The 13,995-nt window shown below is 41.5% G+C and overlaps 1 protein-coding gene across 2 annotated transcripts in view; it reads right to left on the bottom strand.

The window, feature by feature from the left end:
- Positions 1 to 2,749: 2,749 nt before the first annotated feature.
- iqgap2 (IQ motif containing GTPase activating protein 2) overlaps positions 2,750 to 13,995 on the bottom strand; it is a 164,929-nt gene continuing 153,683 nt past the window's right edge. For both annotated transcript variants that reach the window (XM_031893843.1, XM_031893849.1), the window contains one exon: positions 2,750 to 3,528. In XM_031893843.1, the coding sequence (XP_031749703.1) occupies positions 3,415 to 3,528 (114 nt within the window). In that variant the 3' untranslated portion in view covers positions 2,750 to 3,414. The remainder of the gene's footprint in view (positions 3,529 to 13,995) is intronic.

Raw genomic sequence — 13,995 nt, 5'->3', positions numbered from 1 at the left:
GTGCCATGCTCTGCCTGTGGGAGGTGAACCTGGCAGGGGTTTGTTCTGGAAGTTTGTTAGCAGTTGGAAATAGTCATTATATTGTTCCTAAGGTGTGTAATTATGTGCTGGGGGTTGCTGTGCTATCCACAGGGGAGGAGGAGGCATATGGATTTAAGGGTTTGTCTTAATATAATTATTTCACATATGAATGGTTATATCCCTACAGTGAGCACCAACCATTTGAGTTTTTGCTGTGCTACCACATTAATGTGGGTATGGCCTTAAAAGCTCTTGTGATAACATAGGTGTGGTTTGAAGTAGGTGCGGTTTAAAAAAAGGGAGTGGTCAAAACTGGCTTCCATTAGCGGCCCTCCACCATGTAGGCCAGAAAAATTCCAGCCCTCAGTACCACAGAAGTTGGAAAGCACTGCTCCAGGTGACAGAATTTACAACAGCAAATCCCCTCCATCTGGGAATGAGAAAGCAGTGAGTGGAAGCAGCTGGAGTAGGTAGATTTATGTAGAAAATAGAGATAATGTTTTGTAAGACTGTATTATTATGTACCCCAGATACAGGTATGGGATCCCTTATCCGGAAACCCATTATCCAGAAAGCTCCGAATTACGGAATGCCCATCTCCCATAGACTCCATTTTAATCAAATAATTCAGAATTTTAAAACTGATTTCCTTTTTCTCTGTAATAATAAAACAGTACCTTGTAATTGATCTAAATTAAGATATAAATAATCCTTATTGGATGAAAAACAATCCCATAGGGTTTAATTAATGTTTTATTGATTCTTTAGTAGACTTAAGGTATGGAGATCCAAATTATGGAAAGACCCCTTATCCGGAATACCCTTGGTCCCGAGCATTCTGGATAACGGGTCCTATACCTGTATTAGAAGTCACCAGGGAGTCACATAACCATATGAATGCACCAGGCTGCAGCCAGTGTATTATATATACAGATATATATGATCCAGCCCTGACAATTCCCACAACAGAGGCACGGATACACACAGGGACTGCAGATCTTCCCTACACTGTAATTGCTGTGTGAAACCCAGCTCCTGTGACATTATCCCCAGGCATTTACCATTACCCCCATCTCCTGGAATTTCACAATCCACCCAACATTGCATTCTGTGATCATTTCTTTACAGAAATCTTGGTCAACTCAGAACATGCCCACAATGACAAAATGAAACAATGGATTTTATTGCATTAAAAAAATTACAAAGACCGAGCAGCTGACATACAGTATAAAAGGCACAAAAAAGTTGTGGAACCCATAAGAGTGCTGGAGGAACCCATAATGTACCCAGAGGTCTTGCTCAGGGATGTCTGTAGTGGTGGTGGGGACTAAATATAATACAATTGTTCAACCTACAGCTCTTTAGCTTTTGCCCAACTTCCTGCTCCTATGTGTGGCTGTTGATGGATGCAGTGGTGTAACTGCACTGTATGGGGGCTGTGTGTGACCCACAATGTACACAAAAACGCAGGTCACCTGTGATTTCTTTCCCATAGTGGGGGGCAACAACATTTATACCACTGAATGGGTAATGTGTGTTGTACCTTAAAAACAGCCAACGGGCTACAGGATTGGTAATACTTTATTATGGTGTTATTAAGGCTGTGTCACACTACAATACCTGCTGTCCCCAAGCCATACTGCATTCCCACTGGCTACTAACCCCACTGTTACTATAGGCACCATCTCTCCCTACTATACCTGCTATCCCACAGCCACAGTCCCTTCCCAGAGGCTATTATCCCACTGCTACTATAGGCACCATCTCTCCCTACTATACCTGCTATCCCACAGCCCCAGTCCCTTCCCAGAGGCTATTATCCCCCCACTGCTACTATAGGCACCATCTCTCCCTACTATACCTGCTATCCCACAGCCACAGTCCCTTCCCAGAGGCTATTATCCCACTGCTACTATAGGCACCATCTCTCCCTACTATACCTGCTATCCCACAGCCACAGTCCCTTCCCAGAGGCTATTATCCCCCCACTGCTACTATAGGCACCATCTCTCCCTACTATACCTGCTATCCCACAGCCACAGTCCCATCCCAGAGGCTATTATCCCCCCACTGCTACTATAGGCACCATCTCTCCCTACTATACCTGCTATCCCACAGCTACAGTCCCTTCCCAGAGGCTATTATCCCCCCACTGCTACTATAGGCACCATCTCTCCCTACTATACCTGCTATCCCACAGCCACAGTCCCTTCCCAGAGGCTATTATTCCACTGCTACTATAGGCACCATCTCTCCCTACTATACATGCTATCCCACAGCCACAGTCCCTTCCCAGAGACTATTATCCCCACTGCTACTATAGGCACCATCTCTCCCTACTATACCTGCTATCCCACAGCCACAGTCCCTTCCCAGAGGCTATTATCCCCCCACTGCTACTATAGGCACCATCTCTCCCTACTATACCTGCTATCCCACAGCCACAGTCCCTTCCCAGAGGCTATTATCCCCCCACTGCTACTATAGGCACCATCTTTCCATTATTATATACCTGTTTGTGTGTCCCAAGCCAGCCCCTACAGACAGCTCTGTTACCTCTGTTCCCCCACAGCACTAGGGTGGCAAAACATCTTACACTAGAAACCCATTACCCTGGTACCTCACCGCCATTCAGTGTGGCCAAAAGGACAAACAATACAAGGGCCATTGGTCAGCGGGAAGTAGTGCATTAACAGAGCTAGAATCATGCAACATTTATTACAGCAAATATTATCTTTCCATTTATAAATTATTTCTCAATAAAAAAAGAAGAAAACAAACAAAACAGTAAAGTTGCAAAAAGTTGACAGTTAGTTCACCGCTGCCAGCACTGATGCTTTGCAAAAATAGTATTTTATGACATAATGTTGCAAGTAAAATGATCACCGTGCAGAGCAAGACATTAATAGTACAGACAATGGGGCTTATTCTACACATTTACATTTTTTTAATCTGCCTTCCAAGATTAAAAAACATAGAGGAAATTAGGAATGTCTTTAAAACTTCTCCCGTGTCATAGTGTATTCTCACTCCAAGTAAATACAGCTCTAAAATGGCAAAGCAATTAAATTAAATTGGATTCTCTACAATAAAATCAAGTGATGTGAGGCATGAGCAGCGCTGCCAGGGGCCTCGAGCAGCCAGGCACTGCCAACCTGTCCATCAGAGGGGGTCAAAGCCTTCAATGCCAACGGGACCAGCAGCTGAGAGAGGTCCCATTGCCACTGAAGAAATTAAAGGCACTGTTGTAGAAATCACTGAAGATTTTGGTTATCAAATATCTTTTAATTCAAATAGATCTTATGAGCTAAATTAATATATTAAATTTAAAAAGTTACACAAAGGAAAATCCATTCTGATCCAAGAGACAACTTCAACCCCGCCACCTGAATTTTATTTCCCATAGAATTTCCGGTTGAGAAGAAATATGAGGAGATTCACATTGACTTTTGCCTTGTCGAACATTTTCATTACGGCGACTCCGTCGTACTGCATCTGCAGCAGGTCCTGCAACGCAAAGGCAAGGCGTTAATGTCTCTTATTCAGTGCTGGGCTACAGGAATACGTTCCAGAATGAGTTGACTTTAAGGAAAAGAAGCAAAAGAAGTGCTGCTTCCAGCCCATAAAGTCAGGCTGAAAGGTAGGGCAAATAGCTGAAACCCTACAATGCCTGGAATGTTCCCTATCCCCCCTATCTTTAGCTGAGGGGAAAAGACTAGCAACATAGGGATCTGGCACAGGCAGCTACCTTGCATTACAGTCATTAATTTTATAATGTATTTATTTTAAATAACAATCATGCATCATTCACATCAGTCCCTGCACCTGTGGAGCTTACAATCGTAGGCCCCTTTCACTTTCATACACATTATGGTCAGTTTGGTCAGAATCCAATTAACCTGACTGTATATCTTCGGAGTGTGGAAAGAAACCGGAGTACCTGAATGGAAACCCACACAGACACGGGGAGAACATACAAATGTGCCTGGGATTGAACTCAGCACCCCAGCGCTGCAAAGTAGAAGTGCTACCCACTGAGCCCCCGTGCTGCCCTGCCTCCCAATACCCACTAATGACCCCTGCAAACGTTCCCACCCACAGGATTGCAGTCTTTTGTAAAGCTGAATACTGGTGGGGTTGGGCCGATGAAGTAGATGGGACGAGATGATGATGCAAAGGGTGCATGGAAACAGGCAGGACATTGGTACGATGGTGTGGGCAGGACAGTGAAGAGTGGAATCTGGACTCAAAAGCTGGCCATACATGGTAAGGTCCGCTCCCTTGGTGAGGTTGCCAAGCAAACAGATCTTCTCCCAATATCCCCACCTACAGGTGGGCGATATCAGGCTAATTTCATTGTTTGACCCTAGGGCCAATGATCAAATTAAAACGGTGGGTATAGGTGCTGTTGGTTCAGGGACTGCATCAACGAGCTGTTGCGGTCCCTGATCCGATGGAAAAATCAAAGCTGCCCAATCGAGATCTGCCCAATTTTAGGCCAGATGTGGGTCGGGGAGGCCCGTCCTTTGTGCCCATAGACGGGCAGATAAACTGCCGAATCGGTCTAAAGGACCAAAATTGGCAGTTAAAATCAGTCCATGTATGGCCATCTTAAGACTAAACAGGCAGTGGAGCCAAATGAGAGGGCCTTGGCTGGTATTTTACTGGCTAGGCTAGTGAAATACTATCCGCGTGGCTACCCTATCTACCTACAACTGAGCAGCACCCCACTATGTGCAAGATCAAGGGTAGCCCGTCCCAGGGGTTGGCAGGGAGGAATAGACAGGGGTGATGGGAAGAGCAGGGGTAGTGAGCTGAGGGGTGGAAAAGGTGACGAGCAGGGGTGCAATCAGCATCAGGGGCTGGCCTTGGGTGTCACTGCTACTCGGCCAGGCACTGGTCAGCCTTTTGTGTAACCCTATAAATTAACAAACACATTTACTTCACCTTCTGTTTAGGGATGCACCAAACCCAGTTCTTTGGGCTCGGCTGAACCCCCAAATCCATCCCAAGGGATTCGGCTGAATACCGAACGGAATACTAATTAGCATATGCTAATTTATGATAATTAGGATTAGATTTGCCCAGGACCATGGATTCGGCCGAATCCGAACCCTGCCAAAAAAGGCTGAATCCTGGCCGAATACTGGACCGAATCCTGGATTTGCTGCATCCCCCTATTTCTGTTCATTTGCCTCTGAATACACAGGAGAGTATGGGGGAGTGGTCTGTGTGTGTATTTGTCTGTATTTACGGAATAAAGTCAGGCATTAACCCTTTAAGTGCCAGCCGAATTCGTCATTTCAGTTCCCCCCAGTGCCAGACGTTTTGTAAACATTCTGTGCTCTCTCAATGTAGGGGCTTTTACTGGGGGCAGGGTTAAGTTTAGTTAGGCAAACTATATATTGTTTTTTTCAGGAGAACCTGAGCTTTCCAAATCTACCTGAGTTTTTGTGTATTTCCACTTCTGGAACAAGATTTAGAGCTTGAAATACAAAAAAAAAAAAGAAAAAATGCTATTTTTCATGATATAAGGATTTCTACCAGAAACATATTTTATTTTATGGACAAAAATTCAACTGATTTGGAAAGCCTCATGTCTCCCGAACGTGCCAATACCTGATATGTATAGTTTTATTGAGATTTCTGACTTCTATAGATCAAAAACTCCCAGCAGTAAATTACTAAATTTTCAAAGCATTACAGCAGAATACGGCATACTTTACATTCCAAAAGCCAAAAGTCCTGGAACATTAGGTTTACCCCAGGAAACCATACATTTTTGAAAACTACACATTCTGACGAATCCGAAATGGGTAACTATGTCTTCCAACTCCTAAGTACCAAACAGCAATGCTTTACTGAATTTAGCATTTTCTATAAAAAATTATGAAAATTCTAAAAAATCACCTCAAATCTTCCACTTTCAAGCACCTTATCTCCCACATAACATTAGGTACCAAGAAAACACACCCTAAATATGAAAGCCAGGGGTCCACTGAACGGTTTGATGCCCATTGTGCATAGGATCACCGATGTATCTGGCATTTAGAAACCCCAAAAGGAAGTTAGTACATACAAATTGCCCAGGAGATCTCTTTTGCTACTGAAAATTCAATACATTTACTGCATTTTCTGTGGGGTAAAAACACAAAAAAATACATTGACCCCCCAAAACTATATATTTTTGGAAAGTACACATTCGGACGAATTCAAAATTGGTACCCATGTCTTTCTACTCCAAACTACAGAGTCGCAATGCTTTCCCAAAATTGCCAGTTTTGATGAAATACCTAAAAATCACATCAAATCTTCCACTTTCAAGCACCTTATCTCCCAGATAACATTAGGTACCAAAAGAACACACGCTAAATATGAAAGCCAAGGGTCCGCTGAACAGTTTGATGGCCATTGTGCATAGGATCACCAATGTATCTGGCATTTAGAGACCCCATAAGGAAGTTAGTGCATACAAATTGCCCAGGAGATCTCTTTAGCTACTGAAAATTCAACACACGTACTGCATTTTCTGTGGGGTAAAAACACAAAAAAATACATTGACCCCCCAAAACCATATATTTTTGGAAAGTACACATTCAGGCGAATTCAAAATTGGTACCCATGTCTTTCTACTCCAAACTACAGAGTCGCAGTGCTTTCCCAAAATTGCTAGTTTTGGTGAAATACCTGAAAATCACATCAAATCTTCCACTTTCAAGCACCTTATCTCCCACATAACATTAGGTACCAAGAAAACACACCCTAAATATGAAAGCCAAGGGTCCGCTGAACAGTTTGATGCCCATTGTGCATAGGATCAGCACTGTATCTGGCATTTAGAGACCCCATAAGGACGTCAGTGCATAGAGATTGTCCCAGAGGTCTCTTTAGCTACTGAAAATTCAACACGTTTACTGCATTTTCTGTGGGGTAAAAAACACAAAAAAATACATTGACCCCCCAAAACCATATATTTTTGGAAAGTACACATTCGGGCGAATTCAAAATTGGTACCCATGTCTTTCTACTCCAAACTACAGAGTCGCAGTGCTTTCCCAAAATTGCTAGTTTTGGTGAAATACCTGAAAATCACATCAAATCTTCCACTTTCAAGCACCTTATCTCCCAGATAACATTAGGTACCAAAAGAACACACGCTAAATATGAAAGCCAAGGGTCCGCTGAACAGTTTGATGCCCATTGTGCATAGGATCACCAATGTATCTGGCATTTAGAGACCCCATAAGGAAGTTAGTGCATACAAATTGCCCAGGAGATCTCTTTAGCTACTGAAAATTCAACACACGTACTGCATTTTCTGTGGGGTAAAAACACAAAAAAATACATTGACCCCCCAAAACCATATATTTTTGGAAAGTACACATTCAGGCGAATTCAAAATTGGTACCCATGTCTTTCTAATCCAAACTACAGAGTCGCAGTGCTTTCCCAAAATTGCTAGTTTTGGTGAAATACCTGAAAATCACATCAAATCTTCCACTTTCAAGCACCTTATCTCCCACATAACATTAGGTACCAAGAAAACACACCCTAAATATGAAAGCCAAGGGTCCGCTGAACAGTTTGATGCCCATTGTGCATAGGATCAGCACTGTATCTGGCATTTAGAGACCCCATAAGGACGTCAGTGCATAGAGATTGCCCCAGAGGTCTCTTTAGCTACTGAAAATTCAACACGTTTACTGCATTTTCTGTGGGGTAAAAACACAAAAAAATACATTGACCCCCCAAAACCATATATTTTTGGAAAGTACACATTCGGGCGAATTCAAAATTGGTACCCATGTCTTTCTACTCCAAACTACAGAGTCGCAGTGCTTTCCCAAAATTGCTAGTTTTGGTGAAATACCTGAAAATCACATCAAATCTTCCACTTTCAAGCACCTTATCTCCCACATAACATTAGGTACCAAGAAAACACACCCTAAATATGAAAGCCAAGGGTCCGCTGAACAGTTTGATGCCCATTGTGCATAGGATCACCACTGTATCTGGCATTTAGAGACCCCATAAGGAAGTTAGTGCATAGAGATTGCCCCAGAGGTCTCTTTAGCTACTGAAAATTCAACACGTTTACTGCATTTTCTGTGGGGTAAAAACACAAAAAAATACATTGACCCCCCCAAAACCATATATTTTTGGAAAGTACACATTCGGGCGAATTCAAAATTGGTACCCATGTCTTTCTACTCCAAACTACAGAGTCGCAGTGCTTTCCCAAAATTGCTAGTTTTGGTGAAATACCTGAAAATCACATCAAATCTTCCACTTTCAAGCACCTTATCTCCCACATAACATTAGGTACCAAGAAAACACACCCTAAATATGAAAGCCAAGGGTCCGCTGAACAGTTTGATGCCCATTGTGCATAGGATCACCACTGTATCTGGCATTTAGAGACCCCATAAGGAAGTTAGTGCATAGAGATTGCCCCAGAGGTCTCTTTAGCTACTGAAAATTCAACACATTTACTGCATTTTCTGTGGGGTAAAAACACAAAAAAATACATTGACCCCCCAAAACCATATATTTTTGGAAAGTACACATTCGGGCGAATTCAAAATTGGTACCCATGTCTTTCTACTCCAAACTACAGAGTCGCAGTGCTTTCCCAAAATTGCTAGTTTTGGTGAAATACCTGAAAATCACATCAAATCTTCCACTTTCAAGCACCTTATCTCCCACATAACATTAGGTACCAAGAAAACACACCCTAAATATGAAAGCCAAGGGTCCGCTGAACAGTTTGATGCCCATTGTGCATAGGATCACCACTGTATCTGGCATTTAGAAACCCCATAAGGAAGTTAGTGCATAGAGATTGCCCCAGAGGTCTCTTTAGCTACTAAAAATTCAACACATTTACTGCATTTTCTGTGGGGTAAAAACACAAAAAAATACATTGACCCCCCAAAACCATATATTTTTGGAAAGTACACATTCGGGCGAATTCAAAATTGGTACCCATGTCTTTCTACTCCAAACTACAGAGTCGCAGTGCTTTCCCAAAATTGCTAGTTTTGGTGAAATACCTGAAAATCACATCAAATCTTCCACTTTCAAGCACCTTATCTCCCACATAACATTAGGTACCAAGAAAACACACCCTAAATATGAAAGCCAAGGGTCCGCTGAACAGTTTGATGCCCATTGTGCATAGGATCAGCATTGTATCTGGCATTTAGAGACCCCATAAGGAAGTTAGTGCATAGAGATTGCCCCAGAGGTCTCTTTAGCTACTGAAAATTCAACACATTTACTGCATTTTCTGTGGGGTAAAAACACAAAAAAATACATTGACCCCCCAAAACCATATATTTTTGGAAAGAACACATTCGGGCGAATTCAAAATTGGTACCCATGTCTTTCTACTCCAAACTACAGAGTCGCAGTGCTTTCCCAAAATTGCTAGTTTTGGTGAAATACCTGAAAATCACATCAAATCTTCCACTTTCAAGCACCTTATCTCCCACATAACATTAGGTACCAAGAAAACACACCCTAAATATGAAAGCCAAGGGTCCGCTGAACAGTTTGATGCCCATTGTGCATAGGATCACCAATGTATCTGGCATTTAGAGACCCCATAAGGAAGTTAGTGCATACAAATTGCCCAGGAGATCTCGGTAGCTACTGAAAATTCAACACGTTTACTGCATTTTCTGTGGGGTAAAAACACAAAAAAATACATTGACCCCCCAAAACCATATATTTTTGGAAAGTACACATTCGGGCAAATTCAAAATTGGTACCCATGTCTTTCTACTCCAAACTACAGAGTCGCAGTGCTTTCCCAAAATTGCTAGTTTTGGTGAAATACCTGAAAATCACATCAAATCTTCCACTTTCAAGCACCTTATCTCCCACATAACATTAGGTACCAAGAAAACACACCCTAAATATGAAAGCCAAGGGTCCGCTGAACAGTTTGATGCCCATTGTGCATAGGATCACTGATGTATCTGGCATTTAGAGACCCCAAAAGGAAGTTAGTGCATACAAAGTGTATATACTGCAATATAAGCTACCGGCATGTGCATTATGCGGCATAAGACCCCCTAACAGTTAGGAGACTCTAGAAAACCATATATTTTCCGAAAGTACACATTCTGACAAAACAAAAATGGGTAAATACATCTTTCTACTGTAAACTACCAAACTACAAAGCTATGCTAAACAGAACGGTTTTTATGACATTTCTGAAAATTGTCACAAAGCTTGCATTTTACCCCATTATGTATCCCCACATTTTGTACCGTATCAACATAAAACATTCTAAATATGAACGCCATGGGTCTACTGAACAGTTTGATGCCCTATATGCATAGATTTACCAAACTATGTGGTGTACAGGGGCACCCAAGCAAAAATAGTGCATATGAATTTTCACATAAGACGCTCCGGCTCATGCAGTTTTTGCACCCGGTATGTGTATTATGCGGCATAAGACCCCCTAACAATACAGAGACCCTAGAAAACCATATATTTTACGAAAGTACACATTCTGACAAAACAAAAATGGGTAAATACATCTTTCTACTGTAAACTACCAAACTACAAAACTATGCTAAACAGAACGGTTTTTATGACATTTCTGAAAATTGTCACAAAACTTGCATTTTACCCCATTATGTACCTCCACATTTTGTACCGTATCAACATAAAACATTCTAAATATGAACGCCAGGGGCCTACTGAACAGTTTGATGCCCTATATGCATAGATTTACCAAACTATGTGGGGTACAGGGGCACCCAAGTAAAAATAGTGCATATGAATTTTCACATAAGACGCTCCGGCTCATGCAGTTTTTGCACCAGGTATGTGTATTATGCGGCATAAGATCCCCTAACAGTACAGAGACCCTAGAAAACCATATATTTTCCGAAAGTACACATTCTGACAAAACAAAAATGGGTAAATACATCTTTCTACTGCAAACTACCAAACTACAAAGCTATGCTAAACAGAACGGTTTTTATGACATTTCTGAAAATTGTCACAAAGCTTGCATTTTATCCCATTATGTACCCCCACATTTTGTACCGTATCAACATAAAACATTCTAAATATGAACGCCAGGGGCCTACTGAACAGTTTGATGCCCTATATGCATAGATTTACCAAACCATGTGGGGTACAGGGGCACCCAAGTAAAAATAGTGCATAAGAATTTTCACATAAGATGCTCCGGCTCATGCAGTTTTTGCACCCGGTATGTGTATTATGCGGCATAAGATCCCCTAACAGTACAGAGACCCTAGAAAACCATATATTTTCCGAAAGTACACATTCTGACAAAACAAAAATGGGTAAATACATCTTTCTACTGCAAACTACCAAACTACAAAGCTATGCTAAACAGAACGGTTTTTATGACATTTCTGAAAATTGTCACAAAGCTTGCATTTTACCCCATTATGTACCCCCACATTTTGTACCGTATCAACATAAAACATTCTAAATATGAACGCCAGGGGCCTACTGAACAGTTTGATGCCCTATATGCATAGATTTACCAAACTATGTGGGGTACAGGGGCACCCAAGTAAAAATAGTGCATATGAATTTTCACATAAGATGCTCCGGCTCATGCAGTTTTTGCACCAGGTATGTGTATTATGCGGCATAAGATCCCCTAACAGTACAGAGACCCTAGAAAACCATATATTTTCCGAAAGTACACATTCTGACAAAACAAAAATGGGTAAATACATCTTTCTACTGCAAACTACCAAACTACAAAGCTATGCTAAACAGAACGGTTTTTATGACATTTCTGAAAATTGTCACAAAGCTTGCATTTTACCCCATTATGTACCCCCACATTTTGTACCGTATCAACATAAAACATTCTAAATATGAACGCCAGGGGCCTACTGAACAGTTTGATGCCCTATATGCATAGATTTACTAAACTATGTGGGGTACAGGGGCACCCAAGTAAAAATAGTGCATATGAATTTTCACATAAGACGCTCCGGCTCATGCAGTTTTTGCACCAGGTATGTGTATTATGCGGCATAAGATCCCCTAACAGTACAGAGACCCTAGAAAACCATATATTTTCCGAAAGTACACATTCTGACAAAACAAAAATGGGTAAATACATCTTTCTACTGCAAACTACCAAGCTTCAAAGCTATGCTAAACAGAACGGTTTTTATGACATTTCTGAAAATTGTCACAAAGCTTGCATTTTACCCCATTATGTACCCCCACATTTTGTACCGTATCAACATAAAACCTTCTAAATATGAACGCCAGGGGCCTACTGAACAGTTTGATGCCCTATATGCATAGATTTACCAAACTATGTGGGGTACAGGGGCACCCAAGTAAAAATAGTGCATATGAATTTTCACATAAGACGCTCCGGCTCATGCAGTTTTTGCACCCGGTATGTGTATTATGCGGCATAAGATCCCCTAACAGTACAGAGACCCTAGAAAACCATATATTTTCCGAAAGTACACATTCTGACAAAACAAAAATGGGTAAATACATCTTTCTACTGCAAACTACCAAACTACAAAGCTATGCTAAACAGAACGGTTTTTATGACATTTCTGAAAATTGTCACAAAGCTTGCATTTTACCCCATTATGTACCCCCACATTTAGTAACGTATCAACATAAAACATTCTAACTATGAACGCCAGGGGTCTACTGAAAAGTTTGATGCCCAATATGAATAGATTTACCAAACTATGTGGGGTACAGAGGATGCCAAATTGAAATACAGCAGACAAAATGTCCATGTGCAAAGACAAGTAACAAAGAACAATGTAAAAAGCCCTAAAATTGATAAAAATAAAAAAGAAATCACTAAAATCATTTTTTTTTTTGCCTAATAATATCTGCAGGCAGAATAACAGTTTGAGTATTTTGGCTTGGGCAAATAAGTTTTACAGACAAAGTCAAGCGAGCAACAACTATGCATAACTGAAAATGCTATAAAATGGCTAAACATGCAGTAAAAAACCCAAAAATGCACCAAAATCACAGAACATGTAGTAGAAACACCAAAATAATACACAAAAGGTATTGCGCAGTGCGGTTAGCGAATACGCTATCCGCAAAGGCAATAAAACATTTTTTTCAGGCAAGAATAAAAACGATGCGATAGAAAAAAAAAAAAAAATACAAAATTACATAAGTGTGTAAGTGAGTGTGTACACATGGTAAAATGTGTTTTTTGTGCATGTGTGTGAGTGTGCAAGTGAGTGTGCAAGTAAGTATGTGTAAGTGTAACTGTTCTGAATGTGTGAAACCCAACAACTACCCAAAATGTATGTGTTTGTGTGTAAGTGTGAGTATAAGTGTGTATTAGTGTATTATGTGTGTGTATGTGTGTTTTTTTACACTTACCTGGGACAAGCAGGCACAGACATCGTGTGAAGGTGGGAGGAAGGACCCAGGAGACGCTGCAGCTTCTTTCTGCGACGCTGATCCGGTGAGTATGAGAAGGGGGGCCAGGGGGGAGGGAAGGGAGAGCAGGAAATGTCAGGCACGCATAGACAGCGTGTCCTGACATTTCCTATGGGGCCCCTGGGCGATCGCGCCCCAGGGGCCACTCGTTCCCCACCTCTGACTTGTGTCTGGAGGCTGGGGAACGAGCGGGGAGCGAAGAAGCGGCTTGAAAAGCCGCTTCTCCGCTCCCAAACCCGGAAGTGCCCCAGGACGTAGAATCTACGTTCTGTGGCACTTTGGTCCTTTAGTACCCAGGACGTAGATTCTACGTCCTGTGGCACTAAAAAGGTTAAGTTACGCAGAGAGCACAATCGGCAGTGTCACTATATAGGGAGGTATCAGTTATATGGGTGCTATATAAAGAACTAACAGCATAATAGAAGTATTCTGATACAATAATGCCTCGTTAGCTTATGGATACGTAAAGCACACTGTTGGAGGAAGGCTGAAATACAATTTGAAAACATCATCAGCTATTTC

The sequence above is a fragment of the Xenopus tropicalis genome, chromosome 1 (genome assembly GCF_000004195.4).
Source record: "Xenopus tropicalis strain Nigerian chromosome 1, UCB_Xtro_10.0, whole genome shotgun sequence".
NCBI classification, from domain to species: Eukaryota; Metazoa; Chordata; class Amphibia; order Anura; family Pipidae; genus Xenopus; species Xenopus tropicalis.
Note: the sequence above shows the minus strand (reverse complement) of the source record. Positions and strands in the feature narration are given on the sequence as shown.